The sequence below is a fragment of the Pogoniulus pusillus genome, chromosome 8 (genome assembly GCF_015220805.1).
Source record: "Pogoniulus pusillus isolate bPogPus1 chromosome 8, bPogPus1.pri, whole genome shotgun sequence".
Classification (NCBI taxonomy): domain Eukaryota; kingdom Metazoa; phylum Chordata; class Aves; order Piciformes; family Lybiidae; genus Pogoniulus; species Pogoniulus pusillus.
Window position 1 is genome coordinate 38,056,426 of NC_087271.1, and position 25,750 is coordinate 38,082,175.

The window sequence follows — 25,750 nt, forward strand, 5'->3', positions numbered from 1 at the left end:
TCTGGTGTTCCCATCATAAGAAGGATGTAGAACTGTTGGAGTGAATCCAGAGGAGGGCCACAAAAATGAACCAAGGGCTGGAGTAGCTCTGCTGTGATGATAGGCTGAGGGAGCTGGGCTTGTTCAGCCTGGAGAGGGCTCCAAGGGGATCTTACAGCTGCCTTGTCCCTCTCCAGCCTTCCTGTAGGGTCTCTGCTTTTCCTGAGGGTGTCTAGAGATAGGACAAGGAGGAATGATATTAAGCTGAGGTAAGTTCAGACTGAATCTTAGGAAGAAGTTCTTCAGTATGAGGGTAGTAAGTAGGGAGGTAAATAAGAGGGTGGTACCTGAAGGGAGGTTGTAGCCAGGTGGGGGTTGGTATCTTCTGCCAGGCAAGCAGCAACAGGAGAAGGGCACACAGTCTCAAGCTGTGCTTGGGGAGGTGTAGGCTGGATGCTAGGAGGAAGTTGTTGCCAGAGAGAGTGATTGGCATTGGAATGGGCTGCACAGGGAGGTGGTGGTGTTGCTGTCCCTGGAACTGTTGAAGCCAAGCCTGGCTGAGGCACCTAATGCTGTGGTCTAGTTGAATGGATAGGGCTGGACTGGATGGTCTTGGTTGGATAGGTTGGACTGGATAGGTTGGACTGGATGATCTTGGAGGTCTCTTCCAACCTGGTTGATTCTATAATTCTATGATTCTGAGACTCTGGAATGGTTGTGGATGCCCCCTCCCTGGGGGTGGGTTTGAGGATGGATTGGATGCTGCCTTAAGAAACCGAGTCTAATTGACAGCCATCCCTCCCTATGGCAGGGAGGTTGGAGTAAATGATCTCTAAGGTCCTTTCCAACCTAAGCCATTCTATGATTCTATTGCTGGAGGATTGTCTCAGGTTTCAGTCCTGAGTGCATGCCTTTGTGTAGCCCCAGGCTGCTGCTGATATGCTCACAGAAGTTCACATTTCATATAATTTCAAAATTACCTTTTACATAAAGGTGATTAAAAAGACTTTTCTCACCAGACAATTCCTCTTGACATTTTACTGGTAACTATTAACTTCACAGTGAGATTCCTGTCTTTTTTGTTTTGCTGATCAGTGTTCTGTTAAATCTTAAGTGTCTTAAAGTGCCTTGCAGACTGTCTGGGCACTGTGAGTAAATGCCAGGCAATAGGTAATTTTAACGTGTCCCTAATGTTGATTTTCTTTTGCATTTGCTGCTATCAAGTAGGACAGGAGAGACTACAACTACCTGAAGGGAGGCTGTAGCCAGGTGGGGTTGGTCTCTTCTGCCAGGCAAGCAGCAACAGAAGAAGGGGACAGAGTCTCAAGTTGTGGCAGGGGAGGTCTAGGCTGGATGTTAGGAGGAAGTGTTGGCAGAGAGAGTGATTGGCACTGGAATGGGCTGCCCAGTTAGGTGGTGGGGTCTCCATCCCTGGAGATGTTCAAGAAAAGCCTGGCTGAGGCACTTAGTGCCATTGTCTAGGGCTGGGTGCTAGGTTGGCCTGGATGATGTTGGAGGTCTCTTCCAACCTGGTTGTTTCTATGATTCTGTGACTAATGTACAGACTTGTAAATTCCTAATACGGAGTAAAGAATTGCATTGCCTTAGAATTGTGACATCTTGGATGTAACTTTCTTGTGTGTTCTCAGAGATGTCAGTTTTCAGACAGCAGAGTGGATGTGGAAGTTGTTTATATTTACCAGAATGCCTCCAGTGTGCAGCATTTAGTTGGCTTTGTCATATGTGTGGGAGCAAAACTACCGAACAGAAGCAGTAATTCTTCTCCGCTCTTTTATTCAGCTTTAAGGATTTGTACATCAAATGCAGCTGTGTCACAGTGGCTTGTTTGTATGTTCACTGCACAAGAGTGGAACCACAGAACACAGGATCATGGTTGGGCTCAACAATCTTAGAGGTCTTTCCCAACCTTTGGGATATTGAGGTGCTGGAGCAGGTGCAGAGAAAGGAAATGAGGCTGTGGAGAGGTCTGGCAAACATCACCTATGAGGAGCAGCTGAGGGAGCTGGGGGTGTTTAGTCTGGAGAAGAGGAGGCTGAGAGGGGACCTTATTGTCCTCTACAACGACCTAAAAGGAGGTTGTAGTGTGGCTGGAGCTGGTCTCTTCTCCCAGATTACTAATGATAGGACAAGAGGAAATGGCCTCGAGTGTCAGGGCAGGTTTAGGTTGGATGTTGGGAGGAAGTTCTTTCCTGAGCAGGTGGTCAGGCACTGGAACAGGCTGCCCAGGGAGGTGCTGGAGTTGCCATCGCTGGTGGTGTTTAAGAGGAGAGTGGATGTGGTGCTTGAGGCTGTGGTCTGGTGATGAAGGATCATAGAAAAAAGCAGGTTGGAAGAGACCTCCAGCGTCATCCAGTCCAACCTAGCACCCAGCCCTGGCCAGTCAACCAGACCATGGCACTAAGTGCCTCAGCCAGGCTTTGCTTCAACACCTCCAGGGACAGCCACTCCACCACCTTACTGGGCAGCCCATTCCAATGCCAATCACTCTCTCTGCCAACAACTTCCTCCTAACATCCAGCCTGTATCTCCTCCAGCACAACTTGAGACTGTCCCCTTCTTTGGTTGACATCCCAGGCTGCTGGTGGACTGGCTGATCCTTTCCAACCATAGCGATTCACAGTGATTAGATGTTGTGCTGAGGGATTTGGTTTACTCAAGGACTTATCAGTGTGAAACTAATGATTGGACTCCATGAGCTTGGAGGGCTTTGCCAATCTAAGAAATTCTGTGATTCTGTGATCATGGAGCCCTACCACTATTTTTCTTTCTGTTTTTTACTCTTTTATATGCACCTCAGACTCCACCAAATTAATTCATCTTCAAGTTAATTACATAACTTAGCTCTTAGAACTTAGATCTTTGCAAGCAGAATTCAAAGCAAGTCTTCTTTGTTCCTATTCATACAATCTGTATTTTTCTGCTCCTGATTATGGCTCTTCCCTCCAAATTAGGAACTATACTGGGGATTGTAATTTCATAAGTATATAATTTGGAATGCATTTAAAAATCTTCTTTTTTTCCTCTTCATCAAAATAGTTTGGAATGCACTGAAAAGTTGGACCTTTTTGCAAATCCACCTTCATTTGATCATGTAAATGAATTTCATAACTCAAACTTTGTTTTGCTCTTGCCTATCCTGGCAAAGCTATAGTTCAAGCTCTATAATTTCCTGTTCCATTATAAATGGAAACTGGCTTTTTTTTTTGGTGACCTTTCTCTTTTATCTAGGATGCATGGAATGATTTCCATGTCAGGAACATCTCTCTATATTTTTGCCCTGATAATATGCTGCCAACTTCAGCTCCCCCTTCATTTTTTGTTCTTCTCCTACATAAAAATCAAACTTCTTCTTTTTGAAGTATTCCCCTTCTATTCCTACCTTTCTTCATGACCTGATTTCCTTCTCCTTCAGGCTGCTTCATCTACTTTATTTTTCAGTTCCACCTACTCTTTTATTTCATTTGTAACAGCTTCTCAATTAAAACTCAGTTTAAAAAGTTTTTTTTTCTTCCCATCAGTGCTTAAATCCTACCTGTTCATTTTTATCTGGTTGGGAGGTGATCTGCTGGAGAGCAGTTCTGTGGAGAGGGACCTGGGAGTGCTGGTGGAGAACATCCCTGGCACAGCAATGTGCTCTTGTAGCCAAGAAGGCCAATGGGATCCTGGGGTGTATTAAGAAGAGTGGCCCAGCAGATCAAGGGAGGTTCTCCTCCCTCTCTACTGTGCCTTGATGAGATCTCATCTTGAATACTGCCTTCAGTTTTAGGCTCCCTGTTTTAAAAGGGACAGGAATCTGCTGGAGGAAGTCCAGTAGAGGGCTGCAAGGATAATGAGGGGACTGGAGGGCATAGCTTATGAGGAGAGGCTGAGGGACTGTTTAGTCTGGAGGGCTGGTCAGGATTGGGGGGACAGACTCTGGTCACTTGCTCCCTGGGATAGGACAAGGAGCAATGGGTGTAAGTTGCAGCAGAAGAGGTTCCACCTCAACACAAGGGGGAACTTCGTTACTGTAAGGGTCCCAGAGCACTGGCACAGGCTTCCCAGAGAGGCTGTGGAGTCTCCTTCTCTGGACACTTTCAGGGTCTGTCTGGATGTGTTCCTCTGTGACCTGTGCTAGATTGTGTGGTCCTGCTGTGGCAGGGGGGTTGGACTGGATGATATCCTTGGATCCCTTCCAACCCCTAATATCCTCTGAGCCTGTGATCTACTCTGTTAATATATTTCTACTCACTTTATGATGTATTTCACTTTTATGCTCGAATTCTCTGAAACAACACTTGAGTTTTCCACCTTAGCTACTTGGTTTCTTAACTGACAATGAGTTTGATGTCTAAGGTAGTGTTGTATGTCAGGTGATCTAGTAGATTTCCTTAAGGGGGGCTGAATCTGTTGGAAAAGCTGCTCTCTAGCTATACAGTTGGCTTTAAATGTAGATGTGAGGAGTATTGATTAGAGGAAAGTTTTTGAAGTGAGATGCAGGGAAAAAGCCCATTCAAAAAAGACCCTTCCCCAAAACAAAATAACCCTCTTGCACTGGCAAAACAGGAAGGTGAAAAACATGCAAGCATACTGAATTCCTAAGGTTTTGTTGACGTGAGGAAGAGTTCTTAAGTGAAATCTTGTTTCCTCAAACCAGAAATGGAAATTAGCAATAACATAATTACTTTTGTTATAAAGACTCTGTTAAGTATGTGATTCTCCCCCTCTTCTCTGCTCTACTGAGACCCTACCTGGAGTACTGCATCCAGCTCTGGAGCCACTATTCCAAGAGGGATGTGGAGATGCTGGAGTGTGTCCAGAGCAGGGCCAGGAGGATGCTCAGAGGCTGCAGCAGCTCTGCTGTGAGCACAGCCTGAAAGAGTTGGGGCTGTGCAGTCTGGAGCAGAGGAGGCTCCCAGGTGACCTTCTTGTGGCCTTCCAGGATCTGAAGGGGGCTACAAAAAAGCTGGGGAAGGACTTTTTAGGCTCTCAGGGAGTGATAGGACTGGGGGGAAGGGAGCAAAGCCATTGGGCCGGAAGAAGACCCCAAGTCAGTCTAACCTCAGTCCATGGGACAGGTTACGGAGCATATATTCCCTAAAAGTAGTTTCTAAGCATGTGAAGGACAAACAAGGTTGTTGAAAATAATCAGCAAGGCAAATTACTGGGACCAACCTCCCTGCTTTCTGTGACAAGGTGTCCACTGCTGCGACCAAGGAATGAGTGGTGGGTGCTGTGTGCTTTGTTTTTAACAGGGACTCCATCATTGTCTCTCACACTGTCCTTATTAAAGCAATGAGATAGGGACTGGATAAGTGAAAAATCATGTGGTTGGAAGGTTGGCTGGACTGCTGGGATGAAAGAATCCATCAGTGGTGCAAAGTCCGGCTGGCAGCCAAAGTCCAGTGGTGTCTTTCAGGGATTGGTGTTGGTATCAATGCTGTTAAATGTCTTAATTAGTCACCTGTGTGATGGGACAGAATGCACCCTCAGCAGGCATGTGGACAGCAGCAAACTGGAACAGTGTGGCCAGTAGGTCAAGGGAGGCTATTCTTCCCCTGTACTCAGCACTGGTCAGACCACACCTTGAGTACTGTGTCCAGTTCTGGGCCCCTCAATTCAAGAAGGATGTTGAGGTGCTGGAACATGTCCAGAGAAGGGCAAGGAAGCTGGTGAGGGGCCTGGAGCACAAACCCTATGAGGAGAGGCTGAGGGAGCTGGGCCTGTTTAGCCTGGAGAAGAGGAGGCTCAGGGGTGATCTTATTACTGTCTACAACTACCTGAAGGGGCATTGTAGCCAGGTGGGGGGTGGCCTCTTCTGCCAGGCAACCAGCAACAGAACAAGGGGACCCAGTCTCAAGTTGTGCCAGGGTAGGTCTAGGCTGGATATTAGGAAGAAGTTCTTCACAGAGAGAGTGATTGGCATTGGAATGGGCTGCCCAGGGAGGTGGTGGAGGCACCGTCCCTGGGGGTCTTCAAGAAAAGCCTGGATGAGGCACTTAGTGCCATGGTCTGGTTGATTGGCCAGGGCTGGGTGCTAGGTTGGCCTGGATGATCTTGGAGGTCTCTTCCAACCTGGTTGATTCTATGTAAATCTATGTAAATGGAGGAGTGGTCAGTAATGCTTGAGAGCAGTACTCCTACTTAGACTTGGAGAGGCTGTCCTGTTGAAAGGCTCAGAGAGGTCAGGGCAGAGGAAGGAAGGAGGGAGGAGTACACAGCACATTTAGAGGAAGACATCTGTGACATTCCCAGCAGAGTTAGGGTGGATAAAATGATGCTGTAGCTAATGCTGCTGGCTTATGGCTTCACAGAATGGTTTGGCTTGGAAGGGCACTTAAATATCTAATTCCAACCCCCTGCCATGAGCAACCTTTCACTAGAGCAGCTTGCTCAAGGCCTCATCTAGCCTGGCCTTGAACACTATAGAAAGCAGAAGAAAATATCTCAGAGGAGAACATCTGCAGTTAAATAAGCCTCTCACAGCCTCTTTTATTTATTTTTATTTCTTTTCCTTCATTTATACCTAAGTGTTTGTACAGATTGCAATATGTAAATAGTCTTTAGAGTGGAAACAAGGTGGAGATTTTTCAAGCAGTTTATTCTCTCTCCTTTGCCCTGTTCTATTTTGAAGTTTGACGTTAGCATCTTTTGAAAGGGAGCATATGGCATTTCTAATTAAGGCCTATGATTTTCTGACATATAACTGAATAATACATTCCAAATACTGTTAAGCTTTCCAGATGAAAGAACTTTCCAGACTGATGCACTGTGAGCTGTTTTGCTGGAGTGTGTATGCTGTGTAACACTGATCTCCTTAAGAACCTCAAGGAATTTTGCATACAGTCCCAGTGCAGGGAGAAGAGGAGGGGTTTGTGTCTTCTGGCTGATCTCAGCAGGTTTGGGTGGGATAACAGCTTGTGTGTTTTGTTCCTGGAAGTATTCAGTGGAGCTTAATTTCTGGAGTTTTCATCTGGCTGGGGATTTGATTCATCTCTTATCAGATTTTGTTTCAGACCACAAAATTGGTTTCTTTTTCTCTCTTTGCCAGTGGCTCTTATAGAAACCCATTATTAGCTCTTCAGTTTCTCCAAAGCAATTCACATCTCTCCTTTTAGAATCAGGTCTTCCTTCACCTTCAGTGTGTGAGCTTGGAGTGTATTAAGAAGAGTGTGTCCAGCAGATCAAGGGAGGTCCTCCTCCCACTCTACTCTGCCCTGCTGAAACCCTATCTTGAATACTGTGTTCAGTTTTAAGCTCCCCAGTTGAAGAGGGACAGGGATCTGCTGGAGGGGGTCCAGCACAGGGCTATGAGGATGATGAGGGGACTGGAGGACACTGCCTGATGAGGAGAGGCTGAGGGACCTGGGGCTGTTTAGTCTGGAGAAAGGAATCATAGAATTATAGAATCAACCAGGTTGGAAGAGACCTCCACAATCATCCAGGCCAACCTAGCACCCAGCCCTATCCAATCAACCAGAACATGGCACTAATTGCTTCATCCAGTCTTGTCTTGAACGTGTCCAGGGACGGTGTCTCCTCCACCCCCCTGGGCAGCCCATTCCAATGCCAATCACTCTCTGTGCCAATAACTTCCTCCTAACAGCCAGCCTAGACCTCCCCTGGCACAACTTGAGACTGTGTCCCCTTGTTCCCTTGCTGGTTGCCTGGGAGAAGAGACCAACCCCACCTGGCTACAGCCTCCCTTCAGGTAGTTGTAGACAGCAGTGTGGTCAATCTTGAGCCTGAAGAAGAAGACTGAGAGGGGATTTAATCAATGTTTCTAAACACCTGAGGGCTGGTCAGGAGTGGGGGACAGGCTCTGCTCACTGCTCCCTGGGGTAGGACAAGGAGCAATGGGTGTAAGCTGCAGCATAGGAGGTTCCGCCTCAACACAAGGGGAACTTCTTTCCTGTAAGGGTCCCAGAGCAGTGGCACAGGCTCCCCAGAGAGGCTGTGGAGTCTCCTTCTCTGGAGACTTTCAAGGCCTGTCTGGATGTGTTCCTCTGTGATCTGTGCTAGATTGTGTGATCCTGCTCTGGCAGGGGGATTGGACTCGATCTCCTTGGATCCCTTCCAACCCCTAATGTTCTGTGATCCTGTGGTGAGGACTCCACTGTCCTGGGCAGCCTGTTCCAGGCTAGAGGGTTTCACTAATGCACCATTCAAATTGAAATGCAGAGAGGCTTCTGGTATGTACTCTCTTCTCTTAGGGCAGCATTTTTGCTGTTAATCGTCCTTGAAATGCAGTGGATGCTGTCTGTGTCCTCACCGCTCGCTGTCAAATTCAAGCACTGGTGATATTTGTATTAATGACTTGTATTTGACAGTTGCTGAGGCTGTAAATTAGAAATGGGTAATTGAAGTGAGAATGACAAGGGTGAAGATTTAAGAGGGTAATTATGCAAGTACTGAAGATCCTCCTCTACCTGAACTACTGCTGTTGTCTACATAAAGTTGGAGGTCAAGTGTTTAATGTACCTATGGAATTAAAGATAGGTCAGCAACCAAACTGGCTAAGCTGTGTTGAAGAGTATTTAAGAGATTTTGGGAGCAGATGTGGCTTTGGGCCTCATTTTTTGTTTCATTTTCAGCTTCTTGAGACATCTCAGTTTAAAGGAAAGAGCAGCCTTGGAGACCCTGTGTCACCTAAGTTCTCCATAGCTGCAGAAGCCTCTGAGGATAATGTGGCTGTTGCACTGGCTCCTTTTAGGTTGTGAACAGTAAAAAAGCTGAGAATTGGAGCCCTGTCAGTGTTTAACTTTGGGGGCATGTTTAATTTGTAACAGTTTTTTATTCAGATATCATTGGAAATGTCTCTCTTCACAGAGAGAGTGATTGGCATTGGAATGGGCTGCCCGGGGAGGTGGTGGAGGCACCGTCCCTGGAGGTGTTGAAGCAAAGCCTGGCTGAGGCACTTAGTGCCATGGTCTGGTTGACTGGACAGGGCTGGGTGCTAGGTTGGACTGGATGATCCTGGAGGTCTCTTCCAATCTGGTTGATTCTATGATTCCACATAGCTGCAAGGCCAAAGGTCCAGATAGCTGCAAGGCCATGTTCACATGAGGAGCTGCTCTACAGAGACTGTGGAGCTCCGTGTGAACATATGCCGTGAGCCACTTGGAAACTGGATGGTTACTTGGGTTAGGTGATTTTTTGGACACCATGCCAAGCCCACATTATCCCTTCTGGTTTTGTTATTAGTCATTTAATGACATCTATTTCTCCATAAACATTTTAATACTTCTGAGGTTTCTTTTCCATCTGAGACATGCTTTTCTGTTCTGCACATCGTGACCTTTAATGTCACAGTGCTGTTTTTGCAGCTCACCCATGGACTTGTTTCAGTTGAAAAATGACTGTGACTCTGAGGCTTCTTGAGATCAGGGTCCCAAATGAGAGCTGAACGGCACAGAAGGGTTGTGGTGTGATGAAGCAGCACTATCTACTATGCTTCAAAAGAGAATTGCCTTCATGTGAAGGCTGCAGTAGATGTGACTTGTAGATAATACTTCACTGTGAGATTTCATTACACAGAGAGCTCACAGCCTTGAAGCTTTCCTCATATAAAGCTATTCTTGACCCCAACCCTTTTCCCTGTAGCAGTGTTTTAGTTGAGGCAACTAACAAGGCAGGGATTATAAAATACATAGTTAATTTTATTTCCAGGAAGCCCTTCCCACAACTATATACAAATTAGTTGCATTTGGGTTCTAATTTGGTTGGGAAAATGTTCCCAAGGATGCTTCTGGGCAATTCAGTCATTTAGGAGCATCAGAACACTAGAAAAGTTTAGCCAAAAAATGACTTTGCCTCACTTACCAATAGGCAGCCTGGAGCCCTAGGGCAAGTCTGTGCTACTGACTGAGGGGGAGTGGCAATTTCAAGATAGTCCCTGGCTCCTCTGTGGCAGTGTTGGAACTGCTCAGCCATTGAGAGGCTTCCAGATGTTCCCAGGGTGCTGGGAAAGAGGCAGAGAATCTCTGACCTGACCCTGGTTCCTCTAGGCATGGAGGTTTGCAGAGGTGCAGGCAGCAGCTCTTGCAGATGTGCAGAGAGCTCCATATTGGTGGCACTTCTTGCCACGTTGTGAGGCACTTAGATGCCTTCTCCTGGGAAACTTGAGGCACTTAAGTCTCCAGGTAGTGCAAGCCCAAAACATCAGGGCTAAGCTGGTCTGAAGCATGAGGCAGAGCAGAACAGGTTGGCCAAGAGCAGTTAGGCAGAGGCAGTGAGACAGAAGCAGCACACACTGAGGCAGAGCAGTGAGGCAGAGGCAGCACAACTGCTTACCACTCAGCTCCATTTCTATTACTTGCCCGAGTGCAGAGGCTCCTTTGGCCACAGAGGTTCACCAATCAGATGGCATTTGCCAAACTGACCATATTAGGTGCCCCCAGGGCTTGCTCACCCTTACTTGAGTAAGACACCAACAAGTACCTAAACACCTGTGGATCCCTGTTTATCACTTTGGGAGGGGACATGATGGCCCAAGCCTTTGTTTTCCTCCCACCCTTGCTTCCCCCATCAGCAGAAGGGTGGAGTAAGCCAGGAGGACATCTAATAGGCCTATTAGCCTGCCAGGACAAGCAGCACTGTGAATTGTTCCTTTAAACTTGGTGGTAACTTTATTAATACACTTGTTTTGTCAAGTCTCCTAAACATTCTTTATGGTTCCACTAATATTTTCTATGTCTTTTTTTTGTGGTTTTAAAACTGATATGTGAGAAGGTTTTTGTCTGAGACCTACATATATGAAGCTTCAATGTCTGTTCCCCTTAGTAAATCTGTGCATGCTTTTGTCTTTTTTTTTCTTTCCTTTTTTTTTTTTCCTTTCTTTTTTGCAGAGAGTGATAATGAACTCTCCAGTGGCACTGGTGATGTGTCAAAGGATTGTCCTGAGAAGATTTTGTATTCCTGGGGAGAATTACTGGGGAGATGGTAATACTTCTTTTCTTAAATTCAGACTTTAAGTACTAACCTTTCCTTTGTTTTATGAGACTGTATGCTCTTGAGCAGCAGGTTTGCATTCTTCTTCAGCTTCCACAGTTTAAAGACTAAAATACATAACCCACTGAGGTGTGTTTTTTAAACCTTGTTTCATAGAGGCTGGTAAACTCACTTATTTTAACCTGCAGTTCTCTCTTCAAAGCCTTCTTTCATTCAAGGTTTGAGAAAAGGAGGACACAAGAAGGCTCTGTGAACACCTTATAGCAGCCTGAAAGGGGCTACAAGAAAGGTGTAAAGGGACTTTTGACAAGGGATTGTAGTAGTAGGACAAAGGGGAATGAATTGAAGCTTGAGGAGGGGAGATACAGACAGGACAGTAGGAGGAAATGCTTTGTGGTAAGGGTGATGAGACACTGGAACATGTTGCCCAGAGACATTGTGGATGCTCCCTCCCTGGAGGCCTTGAAGGCCAGGATGAATGAGGCCTTGAGCAACCTGGTCTAAAGGGAGATGTCTGTGTCCATGGCTGGGGGTTTGGAACTAGATGATCTTCAAGGTCACTTCCAACCAAAACCATTCTATGAATCTATGAATATGTTTATGGATGCTCTTGTGAGTTCCAAATGCAGAACTTTCTGGCCACCTATCTTCTTTTGGGCTGGATGTTAAGCTCTCCTGAAACTCAGTGCCCATTAGTGCTAGAATAGAAAAGACAGAGCAACTCCAATCTGTCCTAAGGCTTTTGTAGTAGTTGACTTATATTGAATTGATTTATTTGTTTAGAAGCACTCTTCTTTTTCTTCATTTTCTGTTGTTCCTTGTGTAAGCACTAGAAATAACCTTGATCCTCACTGAATCTGTTTCTGTTGGAGAGTAAAATGAAGAATATTTGTAAGCCTAGAGTATGTTCTCAACAGTGTGATTTCTGTGGTTTAATTAAGTGCTTCAGTAGCAGCCTCCCCTCTGCCAAGAGAGGAATAAGTCTGTATATTTGCTACCTTGTTCTATTAGCAGATGCCAGAACCACTTACTCACTTTTCCCTTTGTAAGGAAAAGCTCTTGCTGCCTGAGACAAAAATAATCAGAGGCCCTTAATCAGGCATTGGCAAAATTTCCTCTTCCTAACTCCAAAAAGGGAGCAGAAAAACACCTTAAGGATTTATCTGGGCAATTCCTCTCTTTACTTGGCCACTTTGTAGTTTTGGAGAAGCACCACCTTTTGCTGCTGACCTCATCTTTATGGACATCTCAGGCTAAGTTTACTAAGCAAGACATCACAAGATTTTCCTTAAGCTCAGTGGAGCCCTTCCCTGCTGCTTGTTTTGAACTGTTTTGTCAGCCAAGCTTCTGGCCTTAATGAAACATCATTTTGAGGAAGCACAGATACTGCATGAAATAATTGTACAAATATTCTCTAACTTAAGAAAACACTGAGGGAAAGTGTGGAAATCAATTGGTGAATCATAGAATCCACCAGGCTGGAAGAGACCTGCAAGATCATCCAGGCCAACCTAGCACCCAGCCCTGGCCAATCAACCAGACCATGGCACTAAGTGCCTCAGCTAGTCTCTTGAACACCTCCAGGGACAGCAACTCCACCACCTCCCTGGGCAGCCCATTCCAATGCCAATCACTCTCTCTGACAACAACTTCCTCCTAACATCCAGCCTAGACCTCCCCTGCCACAGCTTGAGACTCTGTCCTCTTGTTCTGTTGCTGGTTGCCTGGCAGAAGAGACCAACCCCACCTGGCTAGAGACAATTGCATTTTCCTCACCTAAAAAGGCTATAAATGAATCCACTCTAGAGCTCTTTACAACTTTCCAAAGGCTATTTTTAAAAGATATCTCTAGAGAGAGTTTATAAATTGTTAGCAGTTTTATACCTGGCTCTGCAAACCACTGAGGAAGGTCATCCTGAGTCCTTTCTGAGCTGTGTGGCAGGTTTTCTTCACTCTGCACTTGCTAAAGTAAAAAAAACACCTACAGCTCATTCTCTCAGGTTTCTTGTAACTAACTATTTCTTCAACGTCCTCAAATATACCACTGAGAAAAAACAACATTGAAGACTTCTGGAGTCAACTACTTTCAAGTCCTAGCATAACTTATAATGAGGGAGGTTCTTCTTCCCCTGTACCCAGCACTGGTTAGGCCACAGCTCGAGTGCTGTGTCCAGTTCTGGGCTCCTCAGTTCAAGAGAGATGTTGAGGTGCTGGAAGGTATCCAGAGAAGGGCAAGGAAGCTGGTGAGTGGCCTGGAGCACAGCCCTGTGAGGAGAGTCTGAGGGAGCTGGGGGTGTGCAGCCTGCAGAAGAGGAGGCTCAGGGCAGAGCTCATTGCTGTCTGCAGCTACCTGAAGGGAGGCCGCAGCCAGGTGGGGTTGGGCTCTTCTGCCAGGCAAGCAGCAACAGAAGAAGGGGACAGAGTCTGAAGTTGTGGCAGAGGAGGTCTAGGCTGGTTGTTAGGAGGAAGTTGTTGTCAGAGAGAGTGATTGGCATTGGAATGTGCTGCCCAGGGAGGTGGTGGAGTTGCCTTGGTTGGAGTTGTTGAAGCCAAGCCTGGCTGAGGCACTTAGTGCCATGGTCTGGTTGATTGGCCAGGGCTGGGTGCTAGGTTGGACTGACTGATCTTGGAGATCTCTTCCAACCTGGTTGATTCTAGGATTGATTCTATTCTGTACATGTAACTCAGAGAATCATTTAGTAGTTAAAACACCTTAGTTAAAAATGGGAGTGGATATGGAAGATCTGAAGGAAGTATCTGAAGGGAGCCTACAAAAAAGCTGGGGAGGGACTTTTTAGGCTTTCAAGGAGTGACAGGACTGGGGGGAATGGAGCAAAGCTGGAGGTGGGGAGATTCAGCCTGGAGGTAAGGAGGAAGTTGTTCATCATGAGCGTGGTAAGAGGCTGGAATGGGTTGCCCAGGGAGGTGGTTGAGGCCACATGGCTGGAGGTGTTTAAGGCCAGGCTGGCTGAGGCTGTGTGCAGCCTGCTCTAGGGTAGGGTGTCCCTGGGCATGGCAGGGGGGTTGGAACTGTCTGCTCCTTGTGGTCCCTTTCAAGCCTGCCTGATTCTATGATTCTAAGATCCCTGCCAGCCTGAAGACTTGCAGTAGCAAACATTTTCTTTAGGACACCTTAAGGCAGTATTAATTTTAAAGACAAATGCAAGTGTGTGAAATACTTGAATTCCTGAGCAGCAGCTTTTACCTTTAAGGGAGAAAATTTAGAAAGAGTAACAGATGATAAATGGTTAGGGTTTGAGAAGTAAAAATAGATGGAAACAAAATCTTCTGGTGTGTTGCAAACTGCAGCATATGCTAGTGGAATATTTGTGCACAAGTTAAACAAAGTAAATAAACAAAAATTACCATTTCCTCTTGGAGAAAGTGATGTGCTGATTTGTCACTCAGAGGAAACATTCCCTGCACTTCAGTTGCTGCTTGTCATTTAGTTTAAATGTCACTGTAACCAAAAGGACTGACTCAGCAGAAACAGTGCTCCAGGAGTCCCCTTCAGACATGGAAACAGGAGTAAAAGAATGTCCCAGAAAGAGACAATAATCTGTTGGAAAGTGATGGAAGATGTTAAAACTTATTTTACTGTATCCTCAGCATGAAAGTTGTTCTTGCAAGCTGAGCTACTTTAGCTGAGTACTGAAGTATTTCTGATGCAGTTTGTTGTTGGTTTGGTTATTTTTTTGTGTGTGTAGCAATGATCAATAGCAGTCTTTGATCAGAAATAGTTATTTTTTAAGTTGGAGCATACTTTGTTCCATCCCACTTTTAAATCCCTGGTTCTTTGATGTTTTAAAATCATCTCTTTGAATTGCAGCACCTTGTAATGAATTAAAGCTGTCAGCACCCAGGAATGCTAAAGGACAAGAGTGGAATGAAAAAAAAGCTTTTACTTTATGCTTGTTCTGTTACAGTTTGGCCAAGCAGGTGTCAGAAGGTGTATAGGAATGTGGGGAGCCTGGGCTTCTCCTAGGTGTGTAGGAATGTGGGGAGCCTGGGCTTCTCACAAAGAAGGGAAAAATGTGTAGAATCATAGAATAGAATCATAGAATCAACCAGGTTGGAAGAGACCTCCAAGCTCATCCAGTCCAACCTAGCACCCAGTCCTGTCCAGTCAACCAGACCATGGCACTAAGTGCCTCAGCCAGGCTTTGCTTCAACATCTCCAGGGATGGTGACTCCACCACCTCCCTGGGCAGTCCATTCCGATGCCAATCACTCTCTCTGCCATCAGCTTCCTCCTCACATCCAACCTGTACTGCCCCTGGCACAACTTGAGACTGTGTCCCCTTCTTCTTTTGCTGCTTGCCTGGCAGAAGAGACCAACCCCACCTGGATACAGCCTCCCTTCAGGGAGTTGTATACAGCAATGAGGTCACCCCTGAGCCTCCTCTTCCTGGCCTGCATCAGGAACAGTGTGGTCAGCAGGAGCAGGGAGGTCACTCTGCCCCTGTGCTCTGCACTGGTTAGACCACACCTTGAGTACTGTGTTCAGTTCTGGGCCCCCCAGTTTAGGAGGGACATCAAAATGCTTGAGCATGTCCAGAGAAGGGCGACGAGGCTGGGGAGAGGCCTTGAGCACAGCCCTATGAGGAGAGGCTGAGGGAGCTGGGATTGTTTAGCCTGGAGAAGAGGAGGCTCAGGGGTGACCTTATTGCTGTCTACAACTACCTGAGGGGTGGTTGTGGCCAGGAGGAGGTTGCTCTCTTCTCTCAGGTGGCCAGCACCAGAACAAGAGGACACAGCCTCAAGCTATGCCAGGGGAGATTTAGGCTGGAGGTGAGGAGAAAGTTCTTCCCTGAGAGAGTCATTGGCCACTGGAATGGGCTGCCCGGGGAGGTGGTGGAGTCGCCGTCCCTGGAGCTGTTCAAGGCAGGATTGGACGTGGCACTTGGTGCCATGGTCTGGCCTTGAGCTCTGTGGTAAAGGGTTGGACTTGATGATCTGTGAGGTCTCTTCCAACCTTGGTGATACTGTGATACCCCCAGCTCCCTCAGCCTCTCCTCATAGGGTTTGTATTCCAGGCCCCTCACCAGCTTTGTCACCCTTCTCTGGACACCTTCCAGCACCTCAACATCTCTTGAATTGAGGAGCCCAGAACTGGACACAGCACTCAAGGTGTTGCTGTTAGGTTTCTGTTTCTTTTTAGCTGTTCATTTTACCATAGCTGCTGCCTCTGTTCCTCGCATAACACAGATGACCAAATAGATTTAATAGCCAAACCAATCCAATTTGAAGCATGCTATGAATGCTTCATTTTCACATTTCTACTCTAGCTCATTGATTTATTCCTGAATGTGCATTTCATTATTGTGCAGCTGCTTAGCAACTGTTTAGTTCTTTTAATATTTCTGTGAATATAAGTTTTTCCTCTCTAGCTTTTTCCCATCACAAGATCATTAGGCTAATATGACTTGCTGCAAAATGTCCTGAAAAAGAGAGGAGAGTCTACTTGAGCTTTAATTTAGCTAACTCCAATGCTGAAGTTTGAAATTGTTGCATAAAACCTACTAGCTTGCCATGGGAACGTGGTCAAGGCCCCCACACATCAGTGTGATCAGAGGCGATGCCACATGGACTCCAGATTATTCAATGTGAGTTATGCTGGAGGCCTTTATTGATCATTTCAGCTGTCATATAGCCTCAGAGCATAGAGCACACACCTACACATTAGCATAATTAGGCAAGGACAACCCACTCCATCAGCATAAACCATGCTTTTTCCTCATTAACGAGGGGTCTCTTATCCTTTCTCAGCTAAGGTAGCCAGCAGCTGGTGGGAACCAAGGTCAGCATCTGCCTGTTCTTATCCTTCTTCACTTTGCATTCCCACATGAAATGATTTACTTTGCACCACACATTTAAAATCCAGATTATTGTGTTTTGAAAGAATAAATCATCACACTTTTCCTGGTTTAATTCTCAAGTCCCTTGGAAATACTCTAGATTCATAGAATTGCAGAATTCTTTTGGTTGGAAAAGACCTCTAAGATCACTGAGTCCAACCATCAACCTGACACCAGCCATGGTCATTAAACCACGTCCTGAAGTCAGAGTGATTGAGACAGTGATTGGCATTGGAATGGGCTGCCCAGGGAAGTGGTGGAGTCGCCATCCCTGGAGGTGTTGAAGCAAAGCCTGGCTGAGGCACTTAGTGCCATGGTCTGGTTGATTGGCCAGGGCTGGGTGCTAGGTTGGTCTGGATGATCTTGGAGGTCTTACAACCTGCTTGATTCTATGATCCTGGATCCCATGTCTATACATTCTTGAACATCCCCAGGGACAGAGACTGCCACCTCCTTGGGCAACCTGTCCCAATGCCTGACCACCCTTGTGGGAATGAATATTTTCTTAACATCCAACCTAAACCTCACCTGGTACAAATCCAGGCCATTTCCTTTTGTCCTGTCAGCTGATGCTAGGGAGAGTATCATCCTTGTACTGTAGGGAAAGAGGAATTTATTTAGAGCACCTTTTACATCTGCAACATTTGTAGTAATATGTTCACATCTTAATGACCTGTTTCAGAGAATGAGTGCTCTAAACATTTGCTTTAAGTGGAAGGTCAAATTGCAGGTTCTTTAATCACAGCTTGCTAGCTTGTGGCTGAACTGCCACTCTAACTGTTCTTCTGCTGGTGGAGCTGAGAAACCTAACAGTGGTCAAAACTGCAACAGGGCAAAGCGCTTCCCGCTTTAGGGTTGCTGCTTGCATTGCTCTGAAGATTGCCATGATAAGTCAGAGTGAATTTTAATTGACATCAGTAAGCAGCTATGTCAGAAAGGACTTGTAAACATCTGTGCCTGAAGGCTCTGCAACACTCTGCATGTGCAGTGATATTACCCCAAACCTGTGGGCTCAGGGACTGGATTAGTAGTCTGTAGTATTTGACCTGGCTGAAAATGCCCTTTTCAGTGTCCTGTTTTGCAGGACTAATCACACAGTGTTGGAAGATTTATAGATTCAGAGAGTGGTTTAAGTTGGAAGGGACCTTAAAGATCATCTAGTTCCAGCTCCTCTGCCATGGACATGAATACCTTCCACTAGAGGAGGTTGGTCAAGACCTTATCCATCCTGGCCTTGAACACCTTCAGGCAGGAGGCATCTATGACCTCCCCAGGCAACCCCTTCCAGTGTCTCACCACCCTCACTGCAAGGAATTTATTCTTCCAATCTCAATCTGCGCTCCACAAGCTTCAGTCCATTCTCTCTCATCCTACCACTACAAGCCCTTGTAAAAAGTCTCTCCCCAGCTTTCTTGTAGTCCCCTTCAGATATTGGAAGACTGCTCTAAGGTCTCCCAGGAGCCTTCACTTCTCCAGGCTGAACAGCCCCAACTCTCTCAGCCTGTCCCTACAGGGGTGTTCCAGCCCTCTGATCACCTTCATGGGCCTTCTCTGGATCTGCTCTGGCAGTTCAGTGTCCTTCTTGTGCTAGGGACACCAGAACTGGATGCAGTGCTTCAGAGTTGAGATTTAGCAGTACAGAGCAGAGGTGGAGAATCCCCTCCCTGACCTGCTGCTCTCACTGCTTTTAATGCAGCCCAGCACATGGCTGCCTTCTGGATTGCCAGTGACCATTGCTGGCTCATGGTGAGTTTGTCATCAACTGACACCCTACAAGTACCTCTCCTTCAGACTGCTCTTTGGAGCATTCCTTGCCCAGCCTATATTTGTGCTTGGGATTGCCCTGACCTAGGAGTAGGACCTTGCACATGCCTTGTTGAACTTCATGACATTGGCTTGGGCTCACTTCTCAGGCCTGCCTGAGTCTCTTGGGATAAAGTAAGTCATCCTGCAGTTGTCTTTCTGCTTTTCTTGGTGTGTGTACAGGCAGACAGTAAGACACAAGCTCAACTAAGAGACAGTTTCATTTGGAGTGGGGGGGATTTTACTAAGCTGTGTGGGATCTGTGGGACTTGCTACATATTCTTGGTGTCAAGTGAAAAATTGTAGGTTTAGGCTTCATGTTAATGCTCTTTAAATTTGTATTAATTTGTTTTCCAAAATCTATTGCTCTGTATATCTTAGGCTATTTTTAAATTTCCTGCTCTTAACTGAAGCTAAATGTATATATTGGACAAACATCTAAATGGAATTTTCTGCACAGGTGGCTTAGTTTTCTCTTTCAATTCAAATGGTCCTCATTAGCCAGCTTAGTTCAGTGGCTGCCATTGTTTGTTGGTTTCATTTCCATCATTTCCTCTATACCTAGAGAGTTTGGGCATCATAAAATCAGGGTTGGAAGGGACCACAAGGACCATCTAGTTCCAACCCCTCTGCTGTGGGCAGGGACACCCTACCCTAGATCAGGCTGTCCAGAGCCTCATCTAGCCTGGCCTTAAACACCTCCAGCCATGGGGCCTCAACCAGCTCCCTGGGCAACCCATTCCAGCCTCTCACCACTCTCATGCTCAACAACGTCCTCCTCACCTCCACTCTGAATCTCCCCACCTCCAGCTTTGCTCCATTCCCCCCAGTCCTGGCACTCCCTGAGAGCCTAAAAACCTCCTCCTTAGCTTTTTTGTAGCCCCCTTCAGATGCTGTAAGGCCACAAGAAGGTCACTTTGGAGCCTCCACTTCTGCAGACTGCACAGCCCCAACTCTTTCAGTCTGCCCTCACAGCAGAGCTGCTGCAGTTCTCTGAGCATCCTCCTGGCCCTGCTCTGGACACACTCCAGCATTTCCACATCCCTCTGGGAATAGAGGCTCCAGAACTGGATGCAGTACTCCAGGTGGGGGCTCAGCAGATCAGAGTAGAGGGAGAGAATCCCCTCCCTGGCCCTGCTGGCCACATTCTGCTGCTGCAGCCCAGGCTCTGCTTGGCTTTCTGGGCTGCAAGTGCACACTGCTGGCTCCTGTTGAGCTTCTGGTCCACCAGCACCCCCAAGTCTCTCTCCTCAGGGCTGCCCTCCAGATAGTCACTGCTCAGCCTGGATTTGTGCTTGGAATTGCCTCGACCCAGCTTCAGGACCTTGCAATTGGTCTTGTACAGTGCATTATGCCTCTGCTTCTTGCTGTAAATCCTTGCAGAATGTTTCCTTTCCACCTGACAAATACACATCAGCTCAACCAGTAGCAGAAAACTTACTTTGCCAGTTGCTGATTCTGCTTTTCAGATGAATATTGGGAAGTTGAAAAACTCCTCATAGTTTTTGTCAATTTTTGCTTCTATAGCTGAAGTGTGGTAGGCAAATAATTGTCTCATTTCTCAGGCACAATAACCTTGTGGTGAGACCAAATGGACTATCTACACTGGTGAAACGTGGTGTGCCAGAAGCACTACGGGCAGAGGTTTGGCAGCTGCTGGCAGGATGCCATGACAACCAGGCAATGCTGGATAAGTACAGACTTCTCATCACAATGGTAAGGCTTTTGGGGCTTTTCTCTGCTTTCTTTTTATCTGTTTGTCTGGGGGTTGGTTGTTTGGGTTTTTTTTTTGTTTGCCATTTTTGGTGGTGTTGGTGATGTGTTTTTTAGCTCCTTTGGTTGAAATGAATTCTGGTGAGCATCAGTTTTATTCAGCGGGAAGGTACTAAAGGAGTGGAAGAGTTTGACTTGTCTTAAGCAACTGGAATGGTGATTGGGTGACATTACCTCCTGCTAGGGATGGCATTAACAATAGAAATTGCTGGCCTGTATCTGCAGTAGTGTTTGGCATTCAGCTTTCTGTTCCCTTGTTGTCATGGTAAGAAGCACATTAACTTTTTGTTCAGGTGTTTGATTGTTTGGGTGAAAGAAACTAAAGAAATTAGTTGGTTTATTTCTTCAGCAATTTCTGTTTTGGTTTGCTTTTATAGACTCAAAATCATCACTTTGGTGGTTTTCAGCAGTTTGTTCTCTCTATGCCTTAATTGTCTCTGCTTCAATTAAAAAAGACCCAAAATCCAAACCAACCAGACAACAACCAGACAACTCAAGCCTCACAAAGCTGGATGCTTCTTGGTTTGTTGTTTATGTTAAAGAAGAAAGTTCAACCCATTCTCACCCAGCAGAAAACCAGTCTCCTTGCTGTATGGGTGTTTTGAGAGGAGAATTACCCTTTGGGGGGTTAAATTCCTAACTCTAAGTGGTGTAAAACCACCACAGAACCGTTTTGGGAATCTCTTTCCATTCTGTATCCTAACATCATCAGTGCACTTAGTAAACAGTATAAGAAGTTGTCTGCACAGATGTTCCAGACATAGCTGTGATTGAAAGGTTGAGAACCACTGTGATGGTTTGGGTGTTCCCTGCCCCTCACACTTTGGAAATCACCCAGACTAGACTCAGCCAGCTCTGGAAATATGAATGAAGCTTATTATTTACAGCTTAGCACAATATCCAAGTAGATATTTACAGTATATATAGTTATAGACAGAAATAGACAAGATAAAAGGTAATACAGAAATAGACAAGATAAAAGGTAATGCAGAAACACAACAGCCCTCCCAGAAGCCTGAGTTCCCAGGAGGGGCTCCCAGCCGCCCTTCCACCTTCTCTCCACCCCCCTCTCAACCTTGCCCCAGTCCCAAGGAAGAATGGAAGTTTGGCCAGGGGGTTAGGAAGCAAAGTGGGTAAGTCAGAGAGACGGCAGAGAGGCTAGAGAGAGAAATGCAGCTTGGAGCTCCCCGGCAGAAGTGAGTTATCTATGTTTGGCTTCTTGGTTTTATACATCTCAGCAAGCCTATGAGTGAGGTAGACATCACCCTTGTTTTCTTTTCACAGCCTGTGATCTAGTTCTTCTCACCAAAACATTCTAGCTAGCTTCAAACTAGCACAACCACTGTGTTGTAATAGTGGCAACTCTGTGTCAGGAGGTCAGCTCAGCACTTGGGCTTCTAAAATCGTTGCCACTGCAGGCTAGTTGAGAAGCAGCTGTCTCAAGAAATGGTCATGATGGCAGGAACAGATGAAGAGAATACTGTATGTGGCTCAGAGAAAGTGTTGGATTTGTTCTCTAGCAAATGAATCATCTGTCCACACAGAAGTTCTGGAGTGGTGTTGCTAGTAGAAGTTTCCTTTCATAGTGCTGTCACATCTCTTTGCTACTTGTCCTCTTAATGTGACCTACCCACTACGCTTGTAAAGCTTCACAGCGTCCCCCAAGTGAGAGCTGTCCTCATGGCTTCTTTTTCCTTCCCCACTAAAGAAGGATGTTGTGATAGTGTAGCTTTTTTTCCTTCTGACGTTGTAGTCGGGTTCTATTTTCCTTAGAAACCATTCACAGGACATCTGTCAACTGAATGTTGCATCAAAACCACCTCCATTATTTAGCTCTTGCTTTCCAAAAGTGAGGAAGATGTTTGCTTCACGGCGGAGGAGGGAGTGGAAAACTTGTAAAATGCAAGCAAGCTCAGCTTGACGTTGGGGCCTCATGCCTTAAAAATACCTTGCTGTGCTTGGCCTTTTCAAGATAGAAATGTTCCAGTGCTGGGTATTTTGGAAGAGGCTGTGTCATATAGACTCTAATAGGAAATATTGTATCACAGTATCACCAAGGTTGGAAGAGACCTCACAGATCATCAAGTCCAACCCTTTACCACAGAGCTCAAGGCCAGACCATGGCACCAAGTGCCACGTCCAATCCTGCCTTGAACAGCCCCAGGGACGGCGACTCCACCACCTCCCCGGGCAGCCCATTCCAGTGCCCAATGACTCTCTCAGGGAAGAACTTTCTCCTCACCTCCAGCCTAAATCTCCCCTGGCACAGCCTGAGGCTGTGTCCTTTTGTTCTGGTGCTGGCCACCTGAGAGAAGAGAGCAACCTCCTCCTGGCCACAACCACCCCTCAGGCAGTTGTAGACAGCAATAAGGTCTCCCCTGAGCCTCCTCTTCTCCAGGCTAACCAATCCCAGCTCCCTCAGCCTCTCCTCGTAGGGCTGTGCTCAAGGCCTCTCCCCAGCCTCGTCGCCCTTCTCTGGACACGCTCAAGCATCTCAATGTCCCTCCTAAACTGGGGGACCCAGAACTGAACACAGTACTCAAGGTGTGGTCTAACCAGTGTAGAGCACAGGGGCAGAATGACCTCCCTGCTCCTGCTGACCACACCATTCCTGATGCAGGCCAGGATGCCACTGGCTCTCTTGGCCACCTGGGCACACTGCTGGCTCATGTTCAGGTGGGTATCAATCAGCACCCCCAGATCCCTCTCTGTCTGGCTGCTCTCCAGCCACTCCAACCCCAGCCTGTATCTTGAAAAAACCTCTCAAGATCACATAGTCCAGCTGCCAACCTAACATCACCATGCCCATTAAATGATGCCATGTCATAAAGTCACACATTTCTTGAACACCTCCAGTGATGGTGACTCCACCACCTCCCAGGGCCAGCCTGTTCCAATGTCTGAATACTCTTGAAGTAAAGAGATTTTTCCTAGTGCCCAACCTAACCCTACCCTGACACAATTTCAGGCCATTTTTTTCTCATTCTATCACCAGATACTAGGGAGAAGAGACTAACCCCCACCTCAATCCAACCTCAAGGATTTGTGGAGAGCAGTAAAGTCTCCCCTCAGCCTCCTCCAGACTAACCAATCCCAGTTAATCCCAGAATCAGCCAGGTTGGAAGGGACATCGAACATCATCCAGTGCAACCTAGCACCCAGCCCTAGCCAATCAACCAGACCATGGCACTAAGTGCCTCAGCCAGGCTTGGCTTCAACACCTCCAGGGATGGTGTCTCCTCCACCTCCCCGGGCAGCCCATTCCAATGCCAATCACTCTCTCTGGCAACAACTTCCTCCTAACAGCCAGCCTAGACCTCCCCTGCCACAACTTGAGACTGTGTCCCCTTGTTCTATTGCTGCTTGCCTGGCAGAAGAGACCAACCCCACCTGGCTACAGCCTCCCTTCACGTAGTTGTAGACAGCAATGAGCTCTGCCCTGAGCCTCCTCTTCTGCAGGCTGCACACCCCCAGCTCCCTCAGCCTCTCCTCACAGGGCTGTGCTCCAGGCCTCTCACCAGCTTCATTGCCTTGAATCCTTGATGAGTTCCCTCATCCCTGGTGAGTTCCTTCATCCATTCCTCTACAGACCTTTCCCCGGCTTTGCTGCCCGTCTCTGTACACAGCTTTACCACCTTAAATTTCTTTGGTTATGAGAGCTGAAGGAATTTTTTCTAAAGAAAATTTCAGAAGGCAAATTTGAGGAACAGATCCTGAAAACTCTAATTTTACCATCACAGCTTGAAAAGGGAATGGGGTGGCTGGAATTGCTAGTATTGAACATACGGCACCTAATTTATGTCTGAGAAACAGAGAGAAATAGATCATTGCAGTGCTGCTCGTTACCTCCTGGTGAAGCTCTCTCTTGCTAGTGGAGGAGGAGAACTGTATTGCTGTGAGGCCAAAAACCACATTCCTTGTGCTGAACTGAGTGCTAGCAGACTCTCAACACTTAAATTTTCTTTAGAGACTATGATATAGACACAGTTGTTGTTCTCTGCCAGTTGCACGCAGATCGTGCATAAGTAGCGTGTTAGACTGGCCAACTCTTATTCACATCACTTAACAGCTCTGCTGTGCATGTTACTGTCTCCATATCCATCTGTATGCAGAGCTGTGAAATCTGCTGCAGGTTTTTTTTTCAGCTAGAGGAGTGTTTTCTTCAGTGTGTTCTGCAGGAGAGAGTAATTTGGGGCTTGATTTAGTGTTTCAGTTCAGCAGAGAAAGCAAAATAAAATCTGTGTCTTATTTAGAAGAATCAATGCCATGGTTATTATTTCTGGAAGGCATGTCCTCTAGGCCTCCACACTGCTGGTCAGCAGCCTGTCAGGAATGAGCTACTGAGCTCTGTTTCCTTCCCCACATCACAGCATTTACATGCTGAGACATCTCCCACCTCTGGATGAGTTTGGAGTTCCAGGAGGGAAGGGAGACAAACCCCTCTGCTCTCCCAAATCCTTTCTCACTGACAAGCGTTATCTTGTGTCTCCTGCTGCTTTCCACCTTGGTGATTGCTGTGAGCACTTTTGACTGGAGCACAATAGCAGGTCTTGCATACAATTTGAGAGAGTAGGAGTTGTGATTTGGCAGCTGCTTGGTTTCTGACATATATGTAAATCTACTGCCTGGCAATCAAAATCTGCCTTAGTTACTCTTCTGCCATGTATGTTGTGAGGTTTTGACCCTCCTGCAGGGGGCACAGGAAAGGAGGGAGAAAATAAAGCATATGTCCACAGAGATCAATGTGTGTTTATTGATACTGATTGATTTTAAGGACATGACAGAGGCAGATCCCAGGGAGAAAAATCTACTTACAGAATCACAGAATGGTAGGGATTGGAAGGGACCTCTGGAGATCATCAAGTCCAACCATTCTGCCAAGGCAGGATCACCTAGAGGAGGTCACACAGGAACACATCTGGGCAGGCTTTGAATGTCTCCAGAGATGCAGACTCCACCACCTTTCTAGGCAGCCTGTTCCAGTGCTGCATTACCCTTAAAAGAGTTCCTCGTCATGCTTAGATGGCACTTACTACATTCAAGTTTGTGCCCATTACCCCTTGTCCTATCACTGGGCACTACTGAACCATGGCTGGTGCCATCCTCCTGACACCCACCCTGTAAGCACAGACTCATGGAATCAATCAGTTTGGAAGAGATCTCCAAGATCATCCAGTCCAACTTATCCCCCAGCCCTATCCAGCCAACCAGATCATGGCACTAAGTGCCTCGTCCAGGCTTTGCTTGAACACCTCCAGGGACAGTGACTCCACCACCTCCATAATCATTTAGGAGATCTCCCCTCACTCTTCTCTTTTCCAGACTAACAAGACCCAATTCTCTCAGCCATTCCCCATAAGAGAGATGTTCCAGCCTCTTTGTCATCT

At 46.6% G+C, this 25,750-nt stretch overlaps 1 protein-coding gene across 5 annotated transcripts in view; it reads left to right on the forward strand.

The window, feature by feature from the left end:
• Nucleotides 1-25,750, forward strand: part of RABGAP1L (RAB GTPase activating protein 1 like) — a 302,720-nt gene that overhangs the window by 52,078 nt on the left and 224,892 nt on the right. For all 5 annotated transcript variants that reach the window (XM_064148105.1, XM_064148106.1, XM_064148102.1 and 2 more), the window contains exons 12-13: nt 10,827-10,920; nt 20,156-20,306. In XM_064148105.1, coding sequence (XP_064004175.1) covers nt 10,827-10,920; nt 20,156-20,306 — 245 coding nt within the window. The remainder of the gene's footprint in view (nt 1-10,826; nt 10,921-20,155; nt 20,307-25,750) is intronic.